The sequence below is a fragment of the Oncorhynchus keta genome, chromosome 28 (genome assembly GCF_023373465.1).
Source record: "Oncorhynchus keta strain PuntledgeMale-10-30-2019 chromosome 28, Oket_V2, whole genome shotgun sequence".
Classification (NCBI taxonomy): Eukaryota; Metazoa; Chordata; class Actinopteri; order Salmoniformes; family Salmonidae; genus Oncorhynchus; species Oncorhynchus keta.
In genome coordinates, this window is record NC_068448.1 from 5,770,840 (window position 1) to 5,795,191 (window position 24,352).

The 24,352-nt window shown below is 44.3% G+C and overlaps 1 protein-coding gene across 1 annotated transcript in view; it reads left to right on the forward strand.

Annotated features, from left to right (window-relative positions):
* The window catches only part of LOC118359423 (laminin subunit alpha-5-like), a 301,123-nt gene that overhangs the window by 255,060 nt on the left and 21,711 nt on the right, over positions 1–24,352 (forward strand). The window contains 11 exon segments of the mRNA XM_052484170.1: positions 3,914–4,053; positions 4,592–4,736; positions 5,862–5,995; positions 6,263–6,428; positions 8,908–9,042; positions 12,506–12,657; positions 13,741–13,873; positions 14,909–15,052; positions 17,191–17,321; positions 17,627–17,791; positions 21,341–21,470. Coding sequence (XP_052340130.1) covers positions 3,914–4,053; positions 4,592–4,736; positions 5,862–5,995; positions 6,263–6,428; positions 8,908–9,042; positions 12,506–12,657; positions 13,741–13,873; positions 14,909–15,052; positions 17,191–17,321; positions 17,627–17,791; positions 21,341–21,470 — 1,575 coding nt within the window.

A 24,352-nucleotide genomic window follows, 5' to 3' on the forward strand; every position in this document is an offset into this window, starting at 1 on the left:
TTCACCGTAGGGATGGTACCAGGTTTCCTCCAGACATGACGCTTGGCATTCAGACCAAATAGTTCAATCTTGGTTTCATCAGACCAGAGAGTCTTATTTCTCATGGTCTGAGAGTCCTTTAGGTGCCTTTTGACAAACTCCAGGTGGGCTGTCATGTGCTTTTTACTGAGGAGTGGCTTCTGTCTGCCCACTCTACTATAAAGGGCTGATTGGTGGAGTGCTGCAGAGATGGTTGTTCTTCTGGAAGGTTCCCCCATCTCTACAGAGGAACTCTGGAGCTCTGTCAGAGTGACCATCAGTTTCTTGGTCACCTCTCCAACCAAAGCCCTTATCCCCCGATTGCTCAGTTTGGGTGTGCGGCCAGCTCTTGGAAGAGTCCTGGTGTTTCTAAACCTCTTCCATTTTGGTACCCTTCCCTAAATCTGTGCCTCGACACAATCCTGTCTCTGAGCTCTACGGACAATTCCTGGACCTTGTATAGACAGGTGTGTGCCTTTCCAAATTACGTCCAATTAATTGAATTTACCCAAGTTGTAGAAACATCTCCAAGGATGATCAATGGAAACACCTGAGCTCAATTTTGAGTTTCATAGCAAAGGGTCTGAATATTTATTTTTCTTTTAAATAGATGTGCAAAAAATGTCTAAAACTGTTTTTTTTCTTTGTCATGTATTGTGATGTCATGATGGGGTATTGTGATGTCATGATGGGGTATAGTATGTAGATTTATGAAGGAAAACATTAATTGAATACATTTTAGAATAAGGTTGTAGCGCAACAACATTTGGAAAAAGGAAAGGGGTCTGAATACCTAACTAATGCACCCTAGAAAACATTTAGTTTTATACTTGTTTTTAAACCCTTATTTTTGGCTATTAACAGTCTCCATATATACTTCCTTCATCTGTTCAACTTGCACTGGCGGACCTTCAGATGAGTCTTGTGAAGCCTCTGGGCATCCTAGAGCAAAACAGTCGACTCTACAGACAGAAGATGGCAGATCGTCTGTACCGACTTCAGACCAGTCCCAAGACACTTGTAGAGGTCGTAGAGCGAAACGGAGAACATCACCGTGTTCGTGAGAGTCTCATCTTTCCATAAAGGGATGATAATAGTTTGTACCGCATAACGTTCGGAAGCTACAGACGATTATGTGAGAAGACCAATTTTCAGGATGTCCTTTCACCTTTCAAAAAACAGATATCTCTTAAACTTATCTCTTAAACTGACAGATTTGTATGGGGATGTTTTTATTATGCTAATTACATTTCCGCAGGGGGGCGTGGACATCGACTCGGGGGAGTTAACATGATTTTTTTCATCACTACCTCGTCTCTCCAGGACAGTGATTGGGGACATTGCCCTGTGTAGGGTGCTGTCTTTCAGATAGGATGTTAAACGAGTCTGCTGACTCTCTGTGGTCACTAAAGATCCCTTATCGTGCTGATCCGAGATCTATTCGAAGAACCTCCCTAAAGTCTAGAACCACAGACAGATAGGACAACCGCCAACAGAAAACACTGCAATTTATTTTTAAAGATCCTTACTGTCATTTTATTTTTTGTCTTTTTGTAAATGATTGTAAAGCCCAATATGGATTTTAGCCCGGTGTCCTGGCTAAATTCCCAATCTGACCCTCATACCATCACAGTCACCTAATCATCCCCAGTTTACAATTGGCTCATTCGTCCTCTCCCCTGTAACTATTCCCCAGGTCGTTGGGTTCTCAGTCATCTTACCTGATAAGACGAAGGTTAAAACATCTAAAAAAAATGAAAAGGCGATAACCTGGTTGTCTGCTTTCCAACAGTCACTGGGAGATGCATTTGTCTTTCAGCAGGACAATATCCTAAAACACAAGGCCAAATCTACACTGGAGTTGTTTACCAAGAAGACAGTGAATGTTCCTGAGTGGCCCATTTGGGATTTAAATCTCCTTGAAAGTTTATGGCTCAGACCTGAAAACGGTTGCCTAGCAATGATCATCAACCAATTGTAAAGAGCTTGAAGAATTCTGAAAAGAATAATGAGCTAATTTTGCACAATCCAGGTGTGGAAAGCTCTTAGAGACTTACCCAGAAACACTCACAGTTGTAATCACTACCAAAGGTGCTTCTAACATGTATTGACTCCGTGGGTTAAATACTTATCTAGATCAAGATATAATAGTGTTTTATTTTTCATACATTTTTTTCAAATGTTAGAAATGTTTCTTCTACTTTGACTGTATGGAATATTGTGTGTAGATCGTTGACAAAACACAACAAAATTTGGAAAAGGTCAAGAGGTGTGAATACTTTCTGAAGGCACTGAAGTCCAGGAATGATGTGTTTCCTGTTTCATGTCTGTAGTCCAGTAATGATGCGTTTCCTGTTTCATGTCTGTAGTCCAGGAATGATGCGTTTCCTGTTTCATGTCTGTAGTCCAGTAATGATGCGTTTCCTGTTTCATGTCTGTAGTCCAGGAATGATGCGTTTCCTGTTTCATGTCTGTAGTCCAGTAATGATGCGTTTCCTGTTTCATGTCTGTAGTCCAGTAATGATGCGTTTCCTGTTTCATGTCTGTAGTCCAGTAATGATGCGTTTCCTGTTTCATGTCTGTAGTCCAGTAATGATGCGTTTCCTGTTTCATGTCTGTAGTCCAGTAATGATGCGTTTCCTGTTTCATGTCTGTAGTCCAGTAATGATGCGTTTCCTGTTTCATGTCTGTAGTCCAGTAATGATGCGTTTCCTGTTTCATGTCTGTAGTCCAGGAATGATGCGTTTCCTGTTTCATGTCTGTAGTCCAGTAATGATGCGTTTCCTGTTTCATGTCTGTAGTCCAGGAATGATGCGTTTCCTGTTTCATGTCTGTAGTCCAGTAATGATGCGTTTCCTGTTTCATGTCTGTAGTCCAGTAATGATGCGTTTCCTGTTTCATGTCTGTAGTCCAGTAATGATGCGTTTCCTGTTTCATGTCTGTAGTCCAGTAATGATGCGTTTCCTGTTTCATGTCTGTAGTCCAGTAATGATGCGTTTCCTGTTTCGTGTCTGTAGTCCAGTAATGATGCGTTTCCTGTTTCGTGTCTGTAGCCCAGTAATGATGCGTTTCCTGTTTCATGTCTGTAGTCCAGTAATGATGCGTTTCCTGTTTCATGTCTGTAGTCCAGTAATGATGCGTTTCCTGTTTCATGTCTGTAGTCCAGTAATGATGCGTTTCCTGTTTCATGTCTGTAGTCCAGTAATGATGCGTTTCCTGTTTCATGTCTGTAGTCCAGTAATGATGCGTTTCCTGTTTCATGTCTGTAGTCCAGTAATGATGCGTTTCCTGTTTCATGTCTGTAGTCCAGTAATGAGGAGTTCATGTCTGTAGTCCAGAATGATGCTGGATGTCTGGCACAGACTGCACTGTCTGTAGTCCAGTAATGATGTTCTTTCATGTCTGTAGTCCAGTAATGATGCGTTTCCAGAGGTAGGAGATGCCGGAAGATGTCCAGTAACAGATGGCGTTTCCTGTTTCATGTCTGTAGTCCAGTAATGAGGTTAACTGTTTATGTCTGTAGTCCACGTAATGTCATCCTGTTTTGTCTGTAGTTTGTTCGTTTCCTGTTTAGTGTCTGTAGTCCAGTAATGATCCTGTTTCAATGTCTGTAGTCCAGTAATGATGCGTTTCTGTTTCTCTGTCTGTAGTCCAGTAATGATGCGTTTCCTGTTTCATGTCTGTAGTCCAGTAATGATGCGTTTCCTGTTTCATGTCTGTAGTCCAGTAATGATGCGTTTCCTGTTTCATGTCTGTAGTCCAGTAATGATGCGTATCCTGTTTTGTGTCTGTAGTCCAGTAATGATGCGTTTCGTGTCTGTAGCCCAGTAATGATGCGTTTCCTGTTTCGTGTCTGTAGTCCAGTAATGATGCGTTTCCTGTTTCATGTCTGTAGTCCAGTAAGGAGTTCCTGGGAATGATGCTGGAAGGGCACAGACTGCACTGGCTCTTCAATGTGGGTGGAGACACGACCGAGGTGGAGATGCCGGAAGATGTCCAAACAGATGGCAACTTCAACAACGTGGTCCTGGAAAGGTAACTACTGCCACGGTCATTGTTTGGATTTGTTCTTACTAGGGAACCCAATGTCCCAATGTCTTAACCATTAGACCGCCCTCTCTCTCTCGCTGTCTCTCTCTCTCTGTCTCTCTCTGTCGCTGTCTCTCTCTCTCTCTCTCTCTCTCTCTCTGTCTCTGTCTCTCTCTCTCTCTCTCTCTGTCGCTGTCTCTCTCTCTCTCTCTCTCTCTCTCTCTCTCTCTCTCTCTCTCTCTCTCTCTCTCTCTCTCTCTCTCTCTCTCTCTCTCTGTCTCTCTCTCTCTCTCTCTCTCTGTCGCTGTCTCTCTCTCTCTCTCTCTCTGTCTCTCTCTCTCTCTCTCTCTCTCTCTCTCTCTCTCTCTCTCTCTGTCGCTGTCTCTCTCTCTCTGTCGCTGTCTCTCTCTCTGTCTCTCTCTGTCGCTGTCTCTCTCTCTCTGTCTCTCTCTCGCTCTCTCTGTCGCTGTCTCTCTCTCTCTGTCTCTTTCTCTCTCTCTGTCTCTCTCTCTCTCTACGTCTCTCTCTCTAACTCTCTCTATAGGATCCTTCAGTACGGTCAGATGGCCATGACTTCGGAGACCAGGGTGACCAAGGCCGTGGTGGATGCAGTAGGGGACAGCGGACTGCTCAACCTCCAGACTGAAGAGACTGTGTTCTATGTGGGAGGGTACCCTGACACATTCACGGTGAGAGGGAGCTGTGTGTGTGTCCGTGTCCGGTTCAAAGGACCACAATGTATCCACAGCCTTTCGTAGATATACAATGTTTATACCAAACATATACAGTAGACCTTTAGTTTCTCCCGTATACACAACATGACCAAAAGTATGTGGACACCGGCTCGTCGATCATCTCATTCCAAAATCATGGACATTAATACGGAGATGGGAAGGATTCTGGGAAGGCTTTCCACTAGATGTACACTAGATTGGAACGCCGATTTGATGAACTGACTCGTTGGAAAGGTGTTAACCTATGACGGTGCCACGAGCTCTTCAGTAAGGCCAATGTTTGTCTATGGAGATTGCATGGCTTTGTGCTCGATTTTAAACACCTGTCAGCAATAGGTGTCCTCAAATCCACTAATTTGAAGGGGTGTCCACATAGTTCCGTGTGTATATAGTGTATCTCTACTGTTAGTAACTTATAGATCTGTTTCCTCGCTCAGCTTCATAAGTAACCCATATATCTCTAGCTTCTCTCAGCTCGTTCAGTAACCCATATATCTCTCTAGCTTCTCTCAGCTCCTTCAGTAACCCATATATCTCTCTAGCTTCTCTCAGCTCCTTCAGTAACCCATATATCTCTCTAGCTTCTCTCAGCTCATTCAGTAACCCATATCTCTTTAGCTTCTCTCAGCTTCATAAGTAACCCATATATCTCTCTAGCTTCTCTCAGCTCCTTCAGTAACCCATATATCTCTCTAGCTTCTCTCAGCTCCTTCAGGAACCCATATCTCTCTAGCTTCTCTCAGCTCCTTCAGGAACCCATATCTCTCTAGCTTCTCTCAGCTCCTTCAGTAACCCGTATCTCACTGGCTTCTCTCAGCTCCTTCAGTAACCCATATCTCTCTAGCTTCTCTCAGCTCCTTCAGTAACCCGTATCTCACTGGCTTCTCTCTGCTCCTTCAGGAACCCATATCTCTCTAGCTTCTCTCTGCTCCTTCAGGAACCCATATCTCTCTAGCTTCTCTCAGCTCCTTCAGGAACCCATATATCTCTCTAGCTTCTCTCCGCTCCTTCAGGAACCCACGTCTCTCTAGCTTCTCTCAGCTCCTTAGTAACATATATTCCTCTCTGTTCTTCTCTCAGCCCCCTCTCCAGCTCCAGTTGCCCAACTTCAAGGGCTGTATTGAGCTGGAGACCCTGAATGAGGAGGTGCTCAGTCTCTATAACTTTGAGAACATCTTCCAACTCAACACCACCGAGGAGAAACCATGTGGAAGGTGGGACCATTAGCAGACCACTACGTCTCATCTCTATGGCCGGGGCGCTCAGCACTGAATCCTAACAAGAGCCTTCTGTATCTGGGAGCTATAATTTATATCCCCTATAAAAAAAGATCAACATTTATAGAATATTATGATCTTATCATTTGCTGTCTATGGCCTAGTTCACGGTCAGTCTTTGACGCAAAAATGTGTATGAATTGTCTGTGAATATTGTGATATTGTGTTGGCGTGTTGTGACGTGTGTTTACCTCTGTCCGTCAGAACGAAGCCGGTGTTGACGCAGCAGTGGGTGAACGACGCGGCCTACTTTGACGGGACGGGCTACGCCGAGGTCACCTTGAAGGAGGATACAGGGAAGATGCAGCGCTTTGAACAGGAAGTTAAACTGATGAGTCACAACGGCATCCTGCTCATGCTCCTCAGCCAGGTCAGAGGTCACGCTACTGCTGCTGGGGTTTTGAGTCTCGAGTTCACTATGCGGGCATGAAAATATATTTTCTCAGTGTTTAGCAGTGGATAGGATAGGATTAACACGGGTGGCAGGTAGCCTAGTGGTTAGAGTGTAGGGGCGGCAGGTAGCCTAGTGGTTAGAGTGTAGGGGCGGCAGGTAGCCTAGTGGTTAGAGTGTAGGGGCGGCAGGTAGGCTAGTGGTTAGAGTGTAGGTGCGGCAGGTAGCCTAGTGGTTAGAGTGTAGGTGCGGCAGGTAGCCTAGTGGTTAGAGCGTAGGGGCGGCAGGTAGCCTAGTGGTTAGAGTGTAGAGGAGGCAGGTAGCCTAGTGGTTAGAGTGTAGGGGTTGCAGGTAGCCTAGTGGTTAGAGTGTAGGGGTGGCAGGTAACCTAGTGGTTAGAGTGTAGAGGCGGCAGGTAGCCTAGTGGTTAGAGTGTAGAGGAGGCAGGTAGCCTAGTGGTTAGAGCGTAGGGGCGGCAGGTAGCCTAGTGGTTAGAGTGTAGGGGCGGCAGGTAGCCTAGTGGTTAGAGTGTAGGGGCGGCAGGTAGCCTAGTGGTTAGAGTGTAGGGGTGGCAGGTAACCTAGTGGTTAGAGTGTAGAGGGGCGGCAGGTAGCCTAGTGGTTAGAGTGTAGAGGAGGCAGGTAGCCTAGTGGTTAGAGTGTAGGGGCGGCAGGTAGCCTAGTGGTTAGAGAGGGGCGGCAGGTAGCCTAGTGGTTAGTGAGGGGCGGCAGGTAGCCTAGTGGTTAGAGTGTAGGGGCGGCAGGTAGCCTAGTGGTTAGAGTAGGTGGTTAGAGGCAGGTAGTCTAGTGGTTAAGAGGCAGGTAGCCTAGTGGTTAGAGTGTAGGGGCTAGTGGTTAGTGGTTAGCCTAGTTTTAGGGCAGGTAGCCTAGTGGTTAGAGGCAGGGGTAGCCTAGTGGTTAGAGTGTAGGCAGGTAGCCTAGTGGTTAGAGACAGTAGGGGCGGCAGGTAGCCTATTGGTTAGAGTATAGGGGTGGCAGGTAACCTAGTGGTTAGAGTGAGGCAGGTAGCCTAGTGGTTAGAGTCAGGTGTAGTGGTTAGAGGCAGGTAACCTAGTGGTTAGAGGCAGGTAGCCTAGTGGTTAGAGGCAGGTAGCCTAGTGGTTAGAGGCAGGTAGTCTAGTGGTTAGAGGCAGGTAGCCTAGTGGTTAGAGGCAGGTAGTCTAGTGGTTAGAGGCAGGTAGCCTAGTGGTTAGAGCCAGGTATCCTAGTGGTTAGAGGCAGGTAGTCTAGTGGTTAGAGGCAGGTAGCCTAGTGGTTAGAGGCAGGTAGCCTAGTGGTTAGAGGCAGGTAGCCTAGTGGTTACTTCCTGTTTAGGGGTGGCAGGTAGCCTAGTGGTTAGAGAGGCAGGTAGCCTAGTGGTTAAGGCAGGTAGCCTAGTGGTTAGAGGCAGGTAGCCTAGTGGTTAGAGTGTAGGGGTGGCAGGTAGCCTAGTGGTTAAGAGGCAGGTAGCCTAGTGGTTAGAGGCAGGTAGTCTAGTGGTTAAGAGGCAGGTAGTCTAGTGGTTAAGAGGCAGGTAGCCTAGTGGTTAGAGGCAGGTAGTCTAGTGGTTAGAGGCAGGTAGTCTAGTGGTTAGAGGCAGGTAGTCTAGTGGTTAGAGGCAGGTAGTCTAGTGGTTAGAGGCAGGTAGCCTTGTGGTTAGAGGCAGGTAGCCTAGTGGTTAGAGCCTGTTACTTCCTGTTTTAACCTGACTGTGTGTAGCTTCCTGTTTTAACCTGTCTGTGTGTAGCTTCCTGTTTTAGGGGCGGCAGGTAGCCTAGTGGTTAGAGTGTAGGGGTGGCAGGTAGCCTAGTGGTTAGAGTGTAGGGGCGGCAGGTAGCCTATTGGTTAGAGTGTAGGGGCGGCAGGTAACCTAGTGGTTAGAGTGTAGGGGCGGCAGGTAGCCTAGTGGTTAGAGTGTAGGGGCGGCAGGTAACCTAGTGGTTAGAGGCAGGTAGCCTAGTGGTTAGAGGCAGGTAGTCTAGTGGTTAGAGGCAGGTAGTCTAGTGGTTAGAGGCAGGTAGCCTAGTGGTTAGAGGCAGGTAGTCTAGTGGTTAGAGGCAGGTAGTCTAGTGGTTAAGAGGCAGGTAGCCTAGTGGTTAGAGGCAGGTAGCCTAGTGGTTAGAGGCAGGTAGTCTAGTGGTTAGAGGCAGGTAGTCTAGTGGTTAAGAGGCAGGTAGCCTAGTGGTTAGAGGCAGGTAGCCTAGTGGTTAGAGTGTAGGGGTGGCAGGTAGCCTAGTGGTTAAGAGGCAGGTAGCCTAGTGGTTAGAGTCAGGTATCCTAGTGGTTAGAGGCAGGTAGCCTAGTGGTTAGAGGCAGGTAGTCTAGTGGTTAAGAGGCAGGTAGCCTAGTGGTTAGAACCTGTTACTTCCTGTTTTAACCTGTCTGTGTGTAGCTTCCTGTTTTAACCTGTCTGTGTGTAGCTTCCTGTTTTAACCTGTCTGTGTATTTGACCCCATCAGGAGAAGTTCCTGAGCTTGGCGGTGCGTCAGGGACGTCTCAGGGTCTTCTATGACGTCACTGGTTCTCTACAGGAGCTGGAGCCTAAAGATCCAGACTCCCCTTACCTCAAGATCAGCGACGCTGAACCCAAATCTGTAAGAAACATTATACTGTTTATACTGTAGCCAGTGTTAAAGCTGCAATATGTCCTTTTTTTGGGGGCGACCTGACTAAAACTCACATAGAAATACGAGTTATAGATCTGTTATTCTCATTGAAGGCAAGTCTAAGAAGCGGTAGATGTGTTCTATGTGCGCTATTTCTATGCTTCTCGTTCTTAAGTTTATTTTACTTTAAGTAATAAAGTTGTAAAGTTTGCTGTTTGTGTTGTAAGTTACAGAGTGACTGTAACGTTCAGGTGTTTGTGTTGTAAGTTACAGAGTGACTGTTACGTTCAGGTGTTTGTGTTGTAAGTTACACAGTGACTGTTACGTGCAGGTGTTTGTGTTATAAGTTACAGAGTGACTGTTACGTTCAGGAGTTTGTGTTATAAGTTACAGAGTGACTGTTACGTTCAGGAGTTTGTGTTGTAGGCAGTTACAGAGTGGTTACGTTCAGGTGTTTGTGTTTAAGAGGCAGTAGTGAGTGGTTACGTTCAGGTGTTTGTGTTGTAAGTTACAGAGTGACTGTTACGTTCAGGTGTTTGTGTTGTAAGGCAGAGTGACTGTTACGTTCAGGTGTTTGTGTTATAAGTTACAGAGTGACTGTAACGTTCAGGTGTTTGTGTTACAGCAGTGACTGTTACGTTCAGGTGTTTGTGTTGTAAGGCAGGTGACTGTTACGTTCAGGTGTTTGTGTTAAGAGTTACAGAGTGACTGTAACGTTCAGGTGTTTGTGTTAAGAGGCAGAGTGACTGTTACGTTCAGGTGTTTGTGTTGTAAGTTACAGAGTGACTGTTACTGTTTAGGAGTTTGTGTTATAAGCTTCCAGAGTGACTGTAACGTTCAGGTGTTTGTGTTGTAAGTTACAGAGTGACTGTTACGTTCAGTTTGTGTTATAAGTTACTGAGAGTGACTGTAACGTTCAGGTGTTTCAGTGTTATAAGTTACAGAGTGACTGTAACGTTCAGGTGTTTGTGTTGTAAGTTACAGAGTGACTGTTACGTTCAAGTGTTTGTGTTGTAAGTTACAGAGTGACTGTAACGTTCAGGTGTTTGTGTTGTAAGTTACAGAGTGACTGTTACGTTCAGGTGTTTGTGTTATAAGTTACAGAGTGACTGTTACGTTCAGGTGTTTGTGTTATAAGTTACAGAGTGACTGTTACATTCAGGTGTTTGTGTTCCTGTGTGACTGTTACATTCGGGTGTTTGTGTTGTAAGTTACAGAGTGACTGTTACATTCAGGAGTTTGTGTTGTAAGTTACAGAGTGACTGTAACGTTCAGGAGTTTGTCTTGTAAGTTACAGAGTGACTGTTACATTCGGGTGTTTGTGTTGTAAGTTACAGAGTGACTGTTACGTTCAGGAGTTTGTGTTATAAGTTACAGAGTGACTGTTACGTTCAGGAGTTTGTCTTGTAAGTTACAGAGTGACTGTTACATTCGGGTGTTTGTGTTGTAAGTTACAGAGTGACTGTTACGTTCAGGAGTTTGTGTTATAAGTTACAGAGTGACTGTTACGTTCAGGAGTTTGTGTTGTAAGTTACAGAGTGACTGTTACATTCGGGTGTTTGTGTTCCTGTGTGACTGTTACATTCGGGTGTTTGTGTTCCTGTGTGACTGTTACATTCAGGTGTTTGTGTTCCTGTGTGACTGTTACATTCGGGTGTTTGTGTTCCTGTGTGACTGTTACATTCAGGTGTTTGTGTTCCTGTGTGACTGTTACGTTCGGGTGTTTGTGTTCCTGTGTGACTGTTACATTCGGGTGTTTGTGTTCCTGTGTGACTGTTACATTCGGGTGTTTGTGTTCCTGTGTGACTGTTACATTCAGGTGTTTGTGTTCCTGTGTGACTGTTACATTCAGGTGTTTGTGTTCCTGTGTGACTGTTACATTCAGGTGTTTGTGTTGTAAGTTAGAGTGACTGTTACATTCGGGTGTTTGTGTTCCTGTGTGACTGTTACATTCAGGTGTTTGTGTTCCTGTGTGACTGTTACATTCAGGTGTTTGTGTTCCTGTGTGACTGTTACATTCGGGTGTTTGTGTTCCTGTGTGACTGTTACATTCAGGTGTTTGTGTTCCTGTGTGACTGTTACATTCGGGTGTTTGTGTTCCTGTGTGACTGTTACATTCGGGTGTTTGTGTTCCTGTGTGACTGTTACATTCAGGTGTTTGTGTTCCTGTGTGACTGTTACATTCAGGTGTTTGTGTTCCTGTGTGACTGTTACATTCGGGTGTTTGTGTTCCTGTGTGACTGTTACATTCAGGTGTTTGTGTTCCTGTGTGACTGTTACATTCGGGTGTTTGTGTTCCTGTGTGACTGTTACATTCGGGTGTTTGTGTTCCTGTGTGACTTTTACATTCAGGTGTTTGTGTTCCTGTGTGACTGTTACATTCAGGTGTTTGTGTTCCTGTGTGACTGTTACATTCGGGTGTTTGTGTTCCTGTGTGACTGTTACATTCGGGTGTTTGTGTTCCTGTGTGACTGTTACATTCAGGTGTTTGTGTTGTAAGTTACAGAGTGACTGTTACGTTCAGGTGTTTGTGTTGTAAGTTACAGAGTGACTGTTACGTTCAGGTGTTTGTGTTATAAGTTACAGAGTGACTGTTACATTCAGGTGTTTGTGTTCCTGTGTGACTGTTACATTCGGGTGTTTGTGTTCCTGTGTGACTGTTACATTCGGGTGTTTGTGTTCCTGTGTGACTGTTACATTCAGGTGTTTGTGTTGTAAGTTACAGAGTGACTGTTACGTTCAGGTGTTTGTGTTGTAAGTTACAGAGTGACTGTTACGTTCAGGTGTTTGTGTTATAAGTTACAGAGTGACTGTTACATTCAGGTGTTTGTGTTCCTGTGTGACTGTTACATTCAGGTGTTTGTGTTCCTGTGTGACTGTTACATTCAGGTGTTTGTGTTCCTGTGTGACTGTTACATTCGGGTGTTTGTGTTCCTGTGTGACTGTTACATTCAGGTGTTTGTGTTCCTGTGTGACTGTTACATTCAGGTGTTTGTGTTCCTGTGTGACTGTTACATTCAGGTGTTTGTGTTCCTGTGTGACTGTTACATTCAGGTGTTTGTGTTCCTGTGTGACTGTTACATTCAGGTGTTTGTGTTCCTGTGTGACTGTTACATTCAGGTTTTTGTGTTCCTGTGTGACTGTTACATTCAGGTGTCTGTGTTCCTGTGTGACTGTTACATTCAGGTGTTTGTGTTCCTGTGTGACTGTTACGTTCAGGTGTTTGTGTTGTAAGTCACAGAGTGACTGTTACATTCAGGTGTTTGTGTTCCTGTGTGACTGTTACATTCGGGTGTCTGTGTTCCTGTGTGACTGTTACATTCAGGTGTTTGTGTTCCTGTGTGACTGTTACGTTCAGGTGTTTGTGTTGTAAGTCACAGAGTGACTGTTACATTCAGGTGTTTGTGTTCCTGTGTGACTGTTACATTCGGGTGTCTGTGTTCCTGTGTAGTTGGAGATTATCCTCCTCTACGATACGACCACGCGTGTTGTGGTGAGGAACAACCGCCAAACCCTGCTCAACTACGTCTTCACCACTCCCCTGCCGCGCTTCGAAGCCAGCTACTACCTGGCCGGTGTACCAGAGGACAAGATGCCTGAAAGGTTAGACACATGCACACATACAGTACCAGTCTAAAGTTTGGACACACCTACTCATTCCAGGGTTTTTCCTTTATTTTGACTATGTTAATAATAGTGAAGACATCAAAACTATGAAATAACTAACACAATATGGAATCATGTAGTAACCAAAAAAAGAGTTAAACAAATCTAAATATATTTTATATTTGAGATTATTCAAAGTAGCCACCCTTTGCCTTGATGACAGCTTTGCACACTCTTGGCATTCTCTCAACCATCTTTACCTGGAATGCTTTTCCAACAGTCTTGAAGGAGTTCCCACATATGCTGAGCACTTGTTGGCTGTTTTTCCTTCTACACTTTTCCTTTGAGTCATTGTTGAAAAACAACTGATAGTCCCATTAAGCGCAAACCTACAATGTAGAAAATTAGTAGGCGTGTCCAAACTTTTGACTGGTACTGTACACACACACACACACACACACACACACACACACACACACACACACACACACACACAGGAACACAACAACACACACACACACACACACACACAGGAACACAACACACACACACACACACACACACACACACACACACACACACACACACACACACACACACACACACACACACACACACACACAGGAACACAACACACAAACACACAGGAACGCAAACACACACACACACACAGGAACGCAAGCACACACACACACACACACACAGGAACGCAAACACACACACACACACACACAGGAACGCAAACACACACACACACAGGAACGCAAACACACACACACACACACAGGAACAAACACACACACACACACACACGCACACACACACACAGGAACGCAAAAACACACACACACACACACACACACACACACACACACACACACACACACACACACACACAGGAACGCAAAACACACACACACACACAGGAACGCAAACACACACACACACACAGGAACGCTAACACACACACACACACACACACACACACACACACACACACACACACACTATCAGGTTCTTAATATCCTCTCTAAGAATGTCATAAACGTAATAATATTGTATTCTTCTCCCTCCACCCAGCCTGAAGGCCCTGTTCCCTCTCCAGGGCTCTCTGAAGGGCTGTTTTAGGAACGTCAAGGCCATGAATTCTCACATCGACCTGAAGAGGATGCCCAGCTCTGGGGTCAGCTACGGCTGTGCCAATGACCTACTGGTTAGTGTATATATATATATAGACACACATGTACACTACCGTTCTAAAGTTTGGGGTCGCTTAGAAATGTCCTTGTTTTTGAAAGAAAAGCACATTCTTTTGTCCATTTATAATAACATGAAATTGATCAGAAATACAGTGAAGGCATTGTTAATGTTGTAAATGACTATTGTAGCTGGAAACGGCTGATTTTTAATGGAATATCTACATAGGCGTACAGAGGCCCATTATCAGCAACCATCACTCCTGTGTTACAATGGCACGTTGTGTTAGCTAATCCAAGTTTATCATTTTAAAAGGCTAATTGATCACTAGAAAGCCCTTTTGCAATTATGTTAGCACAGCTGAAAACTGTTGTTCTGATTAAAGAAGCAATAAAACTGGTCTTCTTTAGACTAGTTGAGTATCTGGAGCATCAGCATTTGTGGGTTCGATTACAGGCTCAAAATGGCCAGAAACAAAGAACTTTCTTCTGAAACGTGCGAGTCTATTCTTGTTCTGAGACATGAAGGATATTCCATGCGAGAAATTGACAAGAAACTGAAGATCTCGTACAACGCTACTAGTACTCCCTTTACAGAACAGCGCAAACTGTCTCTAACCAGAATAGAAAGAGGAGTGGGAGGCCCCGGTGCACAATTGAGCAAGAAGACAAGTACATTAGAGTGTCTAGTTTGAGAAACAGTCGCCTCACAAGTCCTCAACTGGCAGATTCATTAAATAGTACCAGCAAAACACCAGTCTCAACGTCAACGGTGAAGAGGCGACTCCGGGATGCTGGACTTCTAGTCAGAGATGCAAAGACAAAACCATATCTCAGACTGACCAATAAAAATAAAAGATTAAGATGGGTAAAAGAACACAGACACTGGACAGATGAACTCTGCCAAGAAGTCCAGCATCCCAGAGTCGCCCCTTCACTGTTGATGTTGAGACTGGTGTTTTGCGGGTACTATTTAATGAAGCTGCCAGTTGATAACTGTATAACACATCTCTCTCTCGCGTGCTCCGTTTCTCTATCTCTCTTTGTGTCAGGTGGCCCGTGAGGCCCACTTCTCAGGCCAGAGTTACCTGGACTTGTCTCCAGACAACATCCCTGGTCTCAGGAACAACTTCTACGCCGGGTTTGGCTTCCGCACAGACCAGAAGAACGGACTCATGTTCTACCACCAGGCTCAGGTACTACACTCTCCCTTCCTCTCTCTCTCTCTCGCCCTCTCTCTCTCTCCCACCATCTCTTGCCCTCTCTCGCGCTCCGTCTCGCTCTCTCTGTCTCTTGCCCTCTCTCGCTCTCCCTCTCTCTTGCCCTCTCTCTCTCTCCCTCTTGCTCTCCCTCTCTTGCCCTCTCTCTCTCTCCCTCCCACTATCTCTTGCCCTGTCTCGCTCTCTCCCTCTCGCTCTCTCCCTCGCTCTCTCTCGCTCTCTCTCTCTCTCTCTCTCCTTCCTCTCTCTCTCTCTTGCCCTCTCTCTCTCTCTCCCACCATCTCTTGCCCTCTCTCCGCTCCGTCTCGCTCTCTCTGTCTCTTGCCCTCTCTCGCTCTCCTCTCTCTTGCCCTCTCTCTCTCCCTCTTGCTCTCCCTCTCTTGCCCTCTCTCTCTCTCCCTCCCACTATCTCTTGCCCTGTCTCGCTCTCTCCCTCTCGCTCTCTCCCTCTCTCTCCGCTCTCTCTCTCTCTCTCTCTCTCTCTCTCTCTCCCTCGCTCTCTCTCTCTCTCTCTCTCTCCCTCGCTCTCTCTCACCATCTCTTGCCCTGTCTCTCGCTCTCTCGCTCTCTCTCTCTCTCTCTCTCGTCTCTCTCTCTTGCCCACTCTCCGTCTCTCTCTCTTCTCTCCGTCTCTCTCTCTCTCTCTCTCTCTCTCTCTCTCTCTCTCTCTCTCTCTTGCTCTCTCTCTCTCTCTCTCTCTCTCTCTCTCTCTCTCTCTCTCTCTCTTGCCCTCTCTTGCCCTCTCTCTTGCCCTCTCTCTTGCTCTCTCTCTTGCTCTCCCTCTCTCTCCCACTATCTCTTTCTCTCATTCTCTTAGAGATGGATGGATATGCTAACCGTACCTTCACTGTGGTTACAGGATCGTGATTGATTGTAATATGTGGTTATAATGTGTGTGTTCTCTGGTCAGGACAGAGTGTGATGTAATGTGTTCTCTCTGGTCAGGACAGAGTGTGATGTAATGTAATGTGTGATGTAATGTGTTCTCTCTCATCAGGACAGAGTGTGATGTAATGTGTTCTCTCTCATCAGGACAGAGTGTGATGTAATGTAATGTGTGATGTAATGTGTTCTCTCTCATCAGGACAGAGTGTGATGTAATGTGTTCTCTCTCGTCAGGACAGAGTGTGATGTAATGTAATGTGTGATGTAATGTGTTCTCTCTCATCAGGACAGAGTGTGATGTAATGTGTTCTCTCTCGTCAGGACAGAGTGTGATGTAATGTGTTCTCTCTCGTCAGGACAGAGTGTGATGTAATGTGTTCTCTCTGGTCAGGACAGAGTGTGATGTAATGTAATGTGTGATGTAATGTGTTCTCTCTCATCAGGACAGAGTGTGATGTAATGTGTTCTCTCTCATCAGGACAGAGTGTGATGTAATGTAATGTGTGATGTAATGTGTTCTCTCTCATCAGGACAGAGTGTGATGTAATGTAATGTGTGATGTAATGTGTTCTCTCTCATCAGGACAGAGTGTGATGTAATGTGTTCTCTCTCGTCAGGACAGAGTGTGATGTAATGTAATGTGTGATGTAATGTGTTCTCTCTCATCAGGACAGAGTGTGATGTAATGTGTTCTCTCTCATCAGGACAGAGTGTGATGTAATGTGTTCTCTCTCGTCAGGACAGAGTGTGATGTAATGTGTTCTCTCTAATCAGGACAGAGTGTGATGTAATGTAATGTGTGATGTAATGTGTTCTCTCTCGTCAGGACAGAGTGTGATGTAATGTAATGTGTGATGTAATGTGTTCTCTCTCATCAGGACAGAGTGTGATGTAATGTGTTCTCTCTCGTCAGGACAGAGTGTGATGTAATGTGTGATGTAATGTGTGATGTAATGTGTTCTCTCGTCAGGACAGAGTGTGATGTAATGTGTGATGTAATGTGTTCTCTCTCATCAGGACAGAGTGTGATGTAATGTGTTCTCTCTCGTCAGGACAGAGTGTGATGTAATGTGTGATGTAATGTGTGATGTAATGTGTTCTCTCTCGTCAGGACAGAGTGTGATGTAATGTGTGATGTAATGTGTGATGTAATGTGTTCTCTCTCGTCAGGACAGAGTGTGATGTAATGTGTGATGTAATGTGTGATGTAATGTGTTCTCTCTCGTCAGGATGGAGTGTGTCAGGTGTTCCTGGATAAGGGTCATGTGGTAGTGAGGGCGGGCAACAACGAGGTGAAGACTCAAAAGACCTACAACGATGACAACGATCATTATGTAACTCTGTACAGCAACAACAACAGGTAGGATTTACTATCCACCAACTAAATGATAATTATGTAACTCTGTACAGCAACAACAACAGGTAAGATGACTGGCAAATTCTGTTCAACATGCAGTCATGTTCTCTCTGTGAAACATGAAACCCATCTCTCTGTGTGTGTGTGTGTGTGTGTGTGTGTGTGTGTGTGTGTGTGTGTGTGTGTGTGTGTGTGTGTGTGTGTGTGTGTGTGTGTGTGTGTGTGTGTGTGTGTGTGTGTGTGTGTGTGTGTGTGTTGCGTGTTGCGTGTTGTGTGTGTGTGTTGCGTGCGTGCGTGCGTGCGTGCAGGTTGCGTGTCTATGTGGATGACGTCCTGGAGAAGAATGAGGATACGGGTCGTGGAGGGGGCAGCAGCGAGGCAGCACTGTCACCTGGCGGTGTCTACCTGGGAGGGACACCTGACAACAGCCTCAACAACCTCACCGGCTGTCTTAGCAACCTGTTCATCAAGAGGTAAGAAGGGGTTAGGGACACCGGGACAAACCGAGCAGAGAAAATAGGGATCTGTGGAGGATTGCATTTATTTCAGTTTGAATGTTGCTGCTACTACTAGATTACAATGTTGCTGTTCCTACTACTACTAGATTACAATGTTGCTGCTCCTACTAGATTACAATGTTGCTGATTACAATGTTGCTGCCTACTACTACTAGATTACAATGTTGCTGCTCCTACTACTACTAGATTACAATGTTGCTGCTCCTACTACTACTAGATTACAATGTTGCTGCTCCTACTACTACTAGATTACAATGTTGCTGCTCCTACTACTACTAGATTACAATGTTGCTGCTCCTACTACTACTAGATTACAATGTTGCTGCTCCTACTACTACTAGATTACAATGTTGCTGCTCCTACTACTACTAGATTACAATGTTGCTGCTCCTACTACTAGATTACAATGTTGCTGCTCCTACTACTACTAGATTACAATGTTGCTGCTCCTACTACTAGATTACAATGTTGCTGCTCCTACTACTAGATTACAATGTTGCTGCTCCTACTACTACTAGATTACAATGTTGCTGCTCCTACTACTAGATTACAATGTTGCTGCTCCTACTACTAGATTACAATGTTGCTGCTACTACTACTACTAGATTACAATGTTGCTGCTACTACTACTACTAGATTACAATGTTGCTGCTCCTACTACTAGATTACAATGTTGCTGCTACTACTACTACTAGATTACAATGTTGCTGCTCCTACTACTACTAGATTACAATGTTGCTGCCCCTACTACTGCTAGATTACAATGTTGCTGCTACTACTACTAGATTACAATGTTGCTGCTCCTACTACTAGATTACAATGTTGCTGCTCCTACTACTAGATTACAATGTTGCTGCTCCTACTAGATTACAATGTTGCTGCTCCTACTACTAGATTACAATGTTGCTGCTCCTACTACTACTAGATTACAATGTTGCTGCCCCTACTACTGCTAGATTACAATGTTGCTGCTCCTACTACTACTAGATTACAATGTTGCTGCTCCTACTACTACTAGATTACAATGTTGCTGCTCCTACTACTAGATTACAATGTTGCTGCTCCTACTACTGCTAGATTACAATGTTGCTGCTCCTACTACTGTTAGATTACAATGTTGCTGCTCCTACTACTGCTAGATTACAATGTTGTTTCTCCTACTACTACTAGATTACAATGTTGCTGCTCCTACTACTAGATTACAATGTTGCTGCTCCTACTACTGCTAGATTACAATGTTGCTGCTCCTACTACTACTGGATTACAATGTTGCTGCTCCTACTACTAGATTACAAAATTGCTGCTCCTACTACTAGATTACAATGTTGTTGCTCCTATTACTAGATTACAATGTTGCTGCTCCTACTACTAGATTACAATGTTGCTGCTCCTACTACTAGATTACAAAATTGCTGCTCCTACTACTAGATTACAATGTTGTTGCTCCTACTACTGCTAGATTACAATGTTGCTGCTCCTACTACTGCTAGATTACAATGTTGCTGCTCCTACTACTAGATTACAATGTTGCTGCTCCTACTACTACTAGATTACAATGTTGCTGCTCCTACTACTGCTAGATTACAATGTTGTTGCTCCTACTACTACAAGATTACAATGTTGCTGCTACTACTACTAGATTACAATGTTGCTGCTCCTACTACTACTAGATTACAATGTTGCTGCTCCTACTACTGCTAGATTACAATGTTGCTGCTCCTACTACAATGTTGCTGCTCCTACTACTACTAGATTACAATGTTGCTGCTCCTACTACTAGATTACAATGTTGCTGCTCCTACAATGTTGCTGCTCCTACTACTACTAGATTACAATGTTGCTGCTCCTACTACTAGATTACAATGTTGCTGCTCCTACTACTACTAGATTACAATGTTGCTGCTCCTACTACTAGATTACAATGTTGCTACTACTGCTAGATTACTGCTAGATTACAATGTTCCTACTACTACTAGATTACAATGTTGTTGCTCCTACTAGATTACAACTACTACTAGATTACAATGTTGCTGCTCCTACTACTACTAGATTACAATGTTGCTGCTCCTACTACTACTAGATTACAATGTTGCTGCTCTACTACTACTAGATTACAATGTTGCTGCTCCTACTAGATTACAACTACTAGATTACAATGTTGCTGCTCCTACTACTAGATTACAATGTTGCTGCTCCTACTACTAGATTACAATGTTGCTGCTCCTACTACTACTAGATTACAATGTTGCTGCTCCTACTACTGCTAGATTACAATGTTGCTGCTCCTACTACTAGATTACAATGTTGCTGCTCCTACTACTAGATTACAATGTTGCTGCTCCTACTACTAGATTACAATGTTGCTGCTCCTACTACTACTAGATTACAATGTTGCTGCTCCTACTACTAGATTACAACTACTACTAGATTACAATGTTGCTGCTCCTACTACTAGATTACAATGTTGCTGCTCCTACTACTAGATTACTACTGCTCCCTACTAGATTACAATGTTGCTGCTCCTACTACTAGATTACAATGTTGCTGCTCCTACTACTACTAGATTACAATGCTGCTCCTACTACTACTAGATTACAATGCTGCTCCTACTACTAGATTACAATGTTGCTGCTCCTACTACAAGATTACAATGTTGCTGCTCCTACTACTAGATTACAATGTTGCTGCTCCTACTACTAGATTACAATGTTGCTGCTCCTACTACTAGATTACAATGTTGCTGCTCCTACTACTAGATTACAATGTTGCTGCTCCTATTACTAGATTACAATGTTGCTGCTCCTACTACTAGATTACAATGTTGCTGCTCCTACTACTACTACTACTAGATTACAATGTTGCTGCTCCTCTACTAGATTACAACTGTTACTAGATTACAATGTTTGCTAGATTACAATGTTGCTGCTACTACTAGATTACAATGTTGCTGCTCCTACTGTTAGATTACAATGTTGCTGCTCCTACTGTTAGATTACAATGTTGCTGCTCCTACTACTAGATTACAATGTTGCTGCTCCTACTGTTAGATTACAATGTTGCTGCTCCTACTACTAGATTACAATGTTGCTGCTCCTACTACTAGATTACAATGTTGCTGCTCCTACTACTAGATTACAATGTTGCTGCTCCTACTACTAGATTACAATGTTGCTGCTCCTACTGTTAGATTACAATGTTGCTGCTCCTACTACTAGATTACAATGTTGCTGCTCCTACTGTTAGATTACAATGTTGCTGCTCCTACTACTAGATTACAATGTTTCTGCTCCTACTGTTAGATTACAATGTTGCTGCTCCTACTACTAGATTACAATGTTGCTGCTCCTACTGGTAGATTACAATGTTACTGCTCCTACTACTGCTAGATTAGAAGTTAGTTTTCTAAGAGTAGATGTGATTATACCACTGTGTAGGACTTGGGCTGTAACTGTTACTGTAGCCATGACAACGGGCTAACAACCCTATAACGACTGTACTCTACAGAGACAAGCCTTCTCAGATGGTGATGAATCTGATGAATGCTAAGGAGAACATCGACGTTCCTCTAGAATGTCCCGCTGCCAATAAACCACAACAGATCCTGGCCACACCACCACGACAAAAGCATGTTAAGGTACCTGACGCCATAGATACACAATATATAATGTATTATACTGATACTTCTATAGCTGACACCATAGGTACACAATATATAATGTATTATACTGATACTTCTATAGCTGACACCATAGGTACACAATATATAATGTATTATACTGATACTTCTATAGCTGACACCATAGGTACACAATATATAATGTATTATACCGATACTTCTATAGCTGACACCATAGGTACACAATATATAATGTATTCTTGTACCTCTTCTACATCTGACACCAGATAGTATTAGAATACATTATATACTATATATCTGACACCATTAAGATAGTATTAAAATACATTATATACTATATATCTGACACCATTGAGATAGTATTAGAATACATTATACAGAATCTTAATGGTGTCAGATATTGAAAATAGTGTTAGAATACATTATATACTATATATCTGACACCATTAAGATAGTGTATTATAATACTGCAGCCCCACACCCCCGTGTGTGTGTGTGTGTGTGTGTGTGTGTGTGTGTGTGTGTGTGTGTGTGTGTGTGTGTGTGTGTGTGTGTGTGTGTGTGTGTGTGTGTGTGTGTGTGTGAGTGCGTGCGTGCGTGCGTGCGTGCGTGCGTGCGTGCGTGTGTGTGTGAGATCGAGTGTGTGATCTCCAAACCCCTGCGTTCATCTCACATTTCATAGTCTGCATAGTGTCTGCACTCAGAACCCGAATCGGCTACTCGATGGTTGAGTCTGTGACGAGAGATTATAGACAGACAAGAAAATGACCATCATGGATCTTCAATCAGAATGAACTCCTATACAACAGAAGGAAAGATAAAACATGCTGTCATTATAAAGTGATTATTAACTATAAAAAAGATAGATATGAAAACAGTACAACCTATAATGAAAAATAGTGTTAATTGTTATCATCATCACATCATATTTTTGTGTGTATATATAGTGTATCTACTGTATGTTTTACATTATGTGGACACCCCTTCAAATTCAATGGGTTTCCATGGCCGTGCAGCCGCACACAAGCCTAAGATCACCATGCCAAACGTCAGTGCTGGACTGTTGTAAAATTCGGCGCCATTGGACTCTGAAGCAGTGGAAACGCGTTCTCTGGAGTGATGAATCACGCTTCACCATCTGGCAGTCCGACAGACAAATCTGGGTTTGGCGGATGCCAGATCGCTACCTACCCCAATGCATAGTGCCAACTGTAAGGTTTGGTGGATGAGGAATAATGGTCTGGGGCTGTTTTTCATGGTTCAGGCCCCTTAGTTCCAGTGAAGGGAAATCTTAACGCTACAGCATACAATTCTGTGCTTCCAACTTTGTGGCAACAGTTTGGGGAAGGCCCTTCCCTGTTTCAGCATGACAATGCCCCCGTGCACAAAGCAAGGTCCATACAGAAATTATTTGTTGAGATCGTTGTGGAAGAACTTGACTGGCCTACACAGAACCCTGACCTCAACCTATATAATAAATAATATATATATGCCATTTAGCGGACGCTTTTATCCAAAGCGACTTACAGTCATGTGTGCATACATTCTACGTATGAGTGGTCCCGGGAATTGAACCCACTACCCTGGCGTTACAAGCGCCATGCTCTACCAACTGAGCTACAGAAGGACCACTAGTCCTCATCGAACACCTTTGGGATGAATTGAAACGCCGACTGTGAGCCAGGCCTAATCGCCCAACATCAGTGCCCCAACCTCACTAATGCTCTTGTGGCTGAATGAAAGCCAATTCCCCACAGCAATGTTCCAACATCTAATGGAATGCCTTCCCAGAAAAGTGGAGGCTGTTATAGCAGCAAATGGGGGGGGACCAACTCCATATTAATGCCCATGATTTTGGACTGAGATGTTGGACGAGTGTTCTCATGCTTTTCGTTGTGTAGTTAGTTCACAGTTAGAGTTTATTAGACATCTTCACTCAACTGGGCCTGATGAACAGAGTACAAACTCTGAGAACTTAGAGAACTTGTTATGGCTGCATCCCTTGTTCTCAATTTCCGCCTGAAGACATACCCAAATCTAACTGCCTGTAGCTCAGCCCCAGAGGCAAGGATATGCATATTCTTGGTATCATTTGAATGCAAAGATTTTCTGCTGGTAGTCGATCATTACTCAGACTTTTGGGAGATCGACCTCCTCCCCGACCTCTCAGCAGAGACAACGATCAAACGCTGCAAGGCTCAGTTTGCCCGCTATGGCCAGTCAGATGGGGTGGTCATTTCAGACAATGGACCCCAATTCTCCGGAGTTGAGTTCCGAAAATTTGCTGCAGGATGGGAATTCGAGCACATCACTTCATCACCACGACACCCAAAAGCTCATGGGAAGGCGGAGTCCGCAGTAAAAATCGCAAAGAACCTCTGCAAAAAGATGGCAAAGATGCCTGGAAAGCGATCCTGCAGTGGCGCAATACCCCGACAGAAGGCATGGATAGCAGCCCGGCACAGCGCCTCAAAGCAGCTCTGCCAGTAGCCAGCACTCTCCTGGAGCCATGTGTGGTGACAGACGTGCTGGTGAAGCTACGTCACAGAAGACAGGTCTCCAAGTTCATCTACGACAAATCAACAAAAGACTTACCTGAGCTCAGGGTGGGTGAAACGGTGCGAATGAAGCCACTACAAGGGGACCGGACAGGCCTCGCAGTCCTCGCAGACAAGCCCCCTGTCTTTTCACGCTGCGGGCGTCTGTCCCAGCCACCAAAAATACTTAATCTGTAGGTTTCCCATCAGGCATTGTTGACAGAGATAAAAGTGAAGAGAATATCAAAATGTGTTATTGTTACCTGAGAAAAAAATAAATACAAATAAATACTAAACTGTTCATGTTGGAAATTGTTACTAGGTTTGTTTTGTTAGTGAATT